The 5692-nt window shown below is 39.9% G+C and overlaps 1 protein-coding gene across 1 annotated transcript; it reads left to right on the top strand.

The window, feature by feature from the left end:
* The first annotated feature begins 238 nt into the window (after positions 1 to 238).
* On the top strand, positions 239 to 3152 carry COPS9 (COP9 signalosome subunit 9). The gene is made up of 3 exons (XM_020811577.3): positions 239 to 482; positions 1478 to 1550; positions 2934 to 3152. The coding sequence occupies exons 1-3, from the start codon at positions 417 to 419 to the stop codon at positions 2969 to 2971; spliced, it is 177 nt and encodes a 58-aa protein (XP_020667236.2). The 5' UTR covers positions 239 to 416; the 3' UTR covers positions 2972 to 3152.
* The last annotated feature ends 2540 nt before the right edge of the window (positions 3153 to 5692 follow it).

Raw genomic sequence — 5692 nt, 5'->3', positions numbered from 1 at the left:
GTTCAGCCTAAAGCATCCTCTAACCTGCGACTAAAGGTAAGTATCTCTTTGACAAATGAGGCATGACTTTCCAAAGAGAGTTCTAGAAAGCAAGGAAGGTCTAGCCGTACAACCAATGGAGGAGGGGGAAGGATAAAACCAAGCTATTTATACTGCCCCCCACCTACAAGACCAACTTCATTCTCCAGGTGAGCCGCGCAACAGTAAGTCTTCACGCAATGCACCCTGGGAGCGGCCTGCTCTCAGACCAGAGTAGCTCAGCCGCCATAGCGCGGGCGGCCCTCCGCTTGGCAATAAGCGAGGCCGAGGCCGAGTTGTACCATAGAGATGCAGCGTTCTTCCCGGTGTCCAGAGCAGCCGGAAGTCAATTCAGACTCCGGGCGGATGTAGGCGAGAGGCCGGGGAGCTCGTCGGGCATGATGAAGCCGGCCGTGGATGAGATGTTCCCCGAAGGCGCGGGGCCCTACGTCGACCTCGATGAGGTGAGGGGTTAGGCGGGCGAAGCGGGCTGTGTTACGGCCCAGTTTGCTTGGAAAGGCGTTCGTACGGCTCTCTCTTTGGGGGTGGGGGTGGGGGTGGTGCTTTCTGCGCGGTAAGAGGCGGCAGCGTTTCTTCCCAGCTGTTCAGCGGGTAGTTTAGCGTTGGGGTGTCGGACGCTGCGTCGCTTTGGGCTACCTGGTTGCTGCCCCGGGACAATTAAGATTAAGGCGAGGGGGTAGCAAGAGCTGCGTAGTCCAAACCCTCCGAGTGTTTGGACTATCTTTCCCAGAACCCCTGTCCATTGGTCTTGCACGCTGGAGGCTTCTGGGAGATGAAGTCCAAAACATCAGAAGAATTTAAAATTTAATTTCCCTATCCCTCGCCGCATAAAGTCCTGAATTGAGTAGGAAGTGGGGCGAGTTCCTCGCCTCGCAAGGATTTATTTGCACATCTGTTTTCAAGGCTATGAGATTGAAGACAACTTGGATGGGCGGGGTGATGGTGCTTGTGCTCTGGTTCTTTTAACCCTCCTTTTTTTTTTTTTGCTTTTTAGACATGCGTGTAATTTTCAGAATGGAGCTTGGGGGACAAATACTCAGCATAATAAAATATTCGTCTTCTTCTTTCTTAGCTTAGTTTGCTAAACTTTACTGAGTCACTAATGTGACACTGTCACATTAAGTGTGTATGGTAGTAGAAGGGAAATTGTTACATGGCCTTTGATAGCTTACACATTTTAAGTGTTGTACTGCACCCCACTCCTTTCTGGTGATCGCCACTAGATTTGCCCCCATTGGTGTGAATAAATGAATGAATTATGTATTGAAATGTACAGATACTGTCGTGAATCTTGGGATGGTGTGCATGGAATGTGTTCTAAAAGGTACAATTACTGAGCCTTAGATCTTTAATCATAAGGTGCAAAATCATAAGTACACATGTGTTTTAAATTATCTGTTATATTGCTTGTATGATTGACAAAATATTTTTTCCTCAGGCTGGAGGAAGTACAGGACTTTTGATGGATTTAGCAGCCAATGAAAAGGCAGTACATGCAGACTTCTTTAACAGTAAGTGTTAAAATAAAAGCTACTATAAAGTTATAAAAACATGTTTTTATTCTAAACCAGCTATTTATTCTTAAACCAATATCCAGCAGTTTTAAACATTTGTTTGCTTTCTTACTGGTGCAGGGGGAAAAACCCAGCTACAAGCCTACAAACTGCCCACAGTAGTGGCTTGCCACTAAATAGGCAGTGTATTAAATGAATGAATGAATGAATGAATGAATAAATGAATAAATAAATAAATAAATAAATAAATAAATAAATAAATAAATAAATATTTTAAAGGGGTTAAGCTAGAAGTCAATTTTGGGAAGGTCAAATGTAGCAGTTTGATAAAAGAATGTGCTTCCTTGTACTTCTAACAAACAAGGAGCCAGTCATCATGCCTAATTTCTTACTCAGGGGAAAAAAATAAAAAATGGTTGCATGGAATTTTAAATGTAAAACATTCAGATTTACAGTGAGTTTACCATGTGTGACTTGGGGGTTGGGCATTTTTGTATGTTCCATCAACTATTTTCAGTTACCTTAGATAGAAAATGGCCCGCTTCCATGTATGTACTACTTGTCAGGGAGCTGCTCCATGCTTATTGGCCAGGCACGACCCTTGCAGTATATACATTTTCTCTTTTGATTCTCCTTGATTTGCAGAGGAGTTGGGAGAGACCTTACGTTGCACTGAGCTTTGATGCTGCCTTTTGCATGCTCCAAAACTCAGCATAATTTGGGACTTTTCTCTCCACTGTTCTAAACAGAGGAGACTGGCTCTTGCCAAAGGAGCCTCACAGATTCATATTGCTTTAGCCTGCCCTGTTCCAAATTCAAGAACAGCAATACATTCCTTCATATGTATTGGCACATATAGAGGACTTGAGGAAAGGATAAATTAGTTGTGTGTGTAAATACTGGTTAGCTGCTAAGCAGAAATTGCATCTACCTAGGTTGTAAGCATGGGGAAACTCTAAATACTTATACTGAAAGCATGGACTTCAGGCATACAAAGAGCAAAAGCCTTGCAGTATATACAGCCTTATCACTCCCAGCAGAGTGAGCAAAGAGAACTGATTGGTACACATCGACCACATATTTGTACATTTGTGACACCTGAGCTGTAAAGCAAATGTTGGTGAGGAAACTGTGTCAAAATTAAATCACAATTATCAAATTAATGGTTGGACTCAGAGGATTATGCTTGTGTGGGAGAACTTTCCCTTAACCAATAGTGACCTGCTTCCTGCTCATTTGAATTTCATGTTGACTTGATCAAAAAAGGTTCAAGTCTCTTTCATCACTAAGAAATAAAATCTGTATTACTACCTAACTGTTTAGATAAAACATGTATTTCATTAATTTTGGAATAATGTATTTTTTGTAACTTTTTATTAGATTTTGAAGATATGTTTGATGACGATGATATCCAGTGAAAACCACCCTCAAGTTTATTTTAGAAGATTACCGGAAAATGTGACTATTTTCTCCGACACATGAAAGAACATTCTAAAATGGCTTAAGATGGATGGACAGAAGAACTGTGAAGCTCTTAAATTCTAGGAAATACGTTGTTTTACAAGCCTTCTTCAATAAAATCTTAGAAATATCTATTTATTTTAAGGCTTTATGGACTTTTTCATGCTTCTCAAGACAGTTTATGAGTAATAAGTACTCCTCCCCTTTACATGCCTGCATTCTCACAAATACAATAAATCCAGCAGCTTTTAGTCCTTTGGTTGATCAGTGGGCTAGAATGGGTTTTTCTTTGGTTTTGCACTCTGAGAATATTCCGGGTATGGGCATTTTATTGCTGGTGCAGGACTCAAGAGCATGCTTATTCCTTCTCATTCTTTAGGAAATTGTGTATTATAGCATGTTTAATAGTACTCCTACTTTGTTTTGTGTCTCAGAGAAGCACTTGGGGTTTGGGAAGATAATTAAGACTTACCTGAATTCACTTACTCACAAGTGACACATGAAAGGATTTAGTAGAGTTAAGTTTATTTCAGATGTATATCCATGAAAATAATGATGTGTTCTAGAAGTGATCCTAACCAATAGCTGATATCTTCTCGGAGTCCACATATTTATTTATTTGGAATACTTTTGCTTGATAGCCTTAAGGTGCTGGGAAAAGTAGAAAGCAGCAGAAAAAGCAGATCTAGCAAAAGATGGATTGAATGGGGAAGCCACAGGCTTTCACTTGCAAGAGCTGAGCAGTGCAGTTAATGATAAGAGTTTTTTGAGAATATTAATTCATAGTTACCATATATCAGAAACTTTGCAGCCCATAAGAGTGAATAGCCTTGCAGGGCTCCCAAAGGGCTTATAAAAGATTCCTAATCAGTCCAATCTAATTCAGGAATGAACCTCTCATCCCTATGAAGCTATAATTATTCAGCCAGTGTTTTCTGTCCTTTTTCTCCCTAGTGTCATGTTGTCCGCAGCCAATAATTCCTATTTTTGTTGTTTAGTCATGTCCAACTCTTCATGACATGTACAAATGCAGGAAAGACAAGTTCAGCCTCAGAAGTATTTCTTGGCTGTTTTCTGAGAGGAATGACTGGAGTTAAGCAAATGGAGTTTGCTCAGCCTGTGATAGCAGTCCCGCGGTACCCAATTGTGGGGAAATGCTGCAAATATGTGTGGTTTTGATTTATTTATTAAAAGTAGTTTTACACTGCTCTTCTGTTGAAAGGATCCCAGAGTGTCTTCCAAGTCAGTGATAAACAGGATTGTCTTTGTTCTCACATCCACAAACTATATGGGTATACTGTGTATATACTTACAATGACAGTAAATAAATAAATAAATAAATAAATAAATAAATAAAATAAAAAGCATACAAAACAAAAAAGCAAGGCTTGCAGGGCAGGGAAAGTAAAACTGAATTCAGGCACCTGTTCTTATAACAACCCACTAAATGGAAACTGGAAAGGAAATGAGGTAAGGCAAAAGAGTATCCCTTTTCTCTATCTGCTGCACAGCCCGATGGGGGAATCTTATAGTACTGTATGGTGGACACCTGAGAAGTAATATAAAATATCACACTAATCCTTACAGTAAGCTTTGTATCACAAAAGGGACTGCAGCAGAGAGAAAATCAGTTACAGCCTAGTAAATTTAGGGTGGAGGTGAAATTCCAAAACTGGAGACTATCTCTTGGCTATGAGGATTTGTGAGTTGGTGTAAGAGAACCTGTAACTGTCTTGTGAAAGAGTGTTTTGGACATTCCAAAACCTGTAGCCATCTGGAAATAAATGTATGGAATCATGGGACTTGGCAGGACAGATGACAGGCTTTAAGGTGGGTGCAGGTGGCAATGGATTGAAGAGGACATGTATCGTTACTGTGACATACCAAGGGATCCCATATGAGGCCAGGAACTCTAGAAACCATATTTTCTTTAATACGTACATCCAGAATACTTCTTTCTGCTATTCTGATGTAACTGTTTTGTACACATACCTGTGTACTTGATGTGAGAAACTGTAGCAGGTCTCTATCCTATTGACTCCCCACAAACTACACTCAATCCTTTTTATGAAACTAAAGGTGAGTATGAAGGTCCCTTCCTGTTTTCAAAAAATGCTATTTGAAAATGAAAAGTGGGTGGCGAATGGGAATAGTGTTTAGTAAGAGGTTTAAAATCCCTTGAAATGATTTGGTTTCCTGTTCTTCCTTTTTTGGTGGGGGGTCGTTTTTTTAAGCTGATGGTGGGGACCATACAGGAGTCCCTTAATGGGCTGCACCCTTCTTGCCCCAATGCCCCAGTATGTAGGAAAGGCAGAATTTATCTGAAATGCAAATTTCAGAATATCCAGACCTGATTACAGATGCCTAATAAATACTAGTTTGCTTGCAGAGCTGAATAGCCAGAACAAGTAGAAGTAAGCTTTTTTTTTTGGCTCTTTGCAAGATGAACATACCAAGTAAGCAGAAAATGCAGAGATTAAAAGAATAATTCATAATTTGCAATAATTAAAATTCACATTAATTAAGATTGATCTATTTAAATAGGCTTACAATATAAGCAAACAAAATTATCCCCATAGTAATAGGTAGTTTGTGTATTTTTTTTCTGATCCTAGCATTAGCAAAAAGGGCTCCATGAAAAGTTGCAAATATAAAATGTCCAATGGCTATGGAATGAA

This window comes from Pogona vitticeps, chromosome 3 (assembly GCF_051106095.1).
Source record: "Pogona vitticeps strain Pit_001003342236 chromosome 3, PviZW2.1, whole genome shotgun sequence".
Lineage (NCBI taxonomy): Eukaryota > Metazoa > Chordata > Lepidosauria > Squamata > Agamidae > Pogona > Pogona vitticeps.
This window is presented reverse-complemented; position numbering and strand designations above follow the sequence as displayed.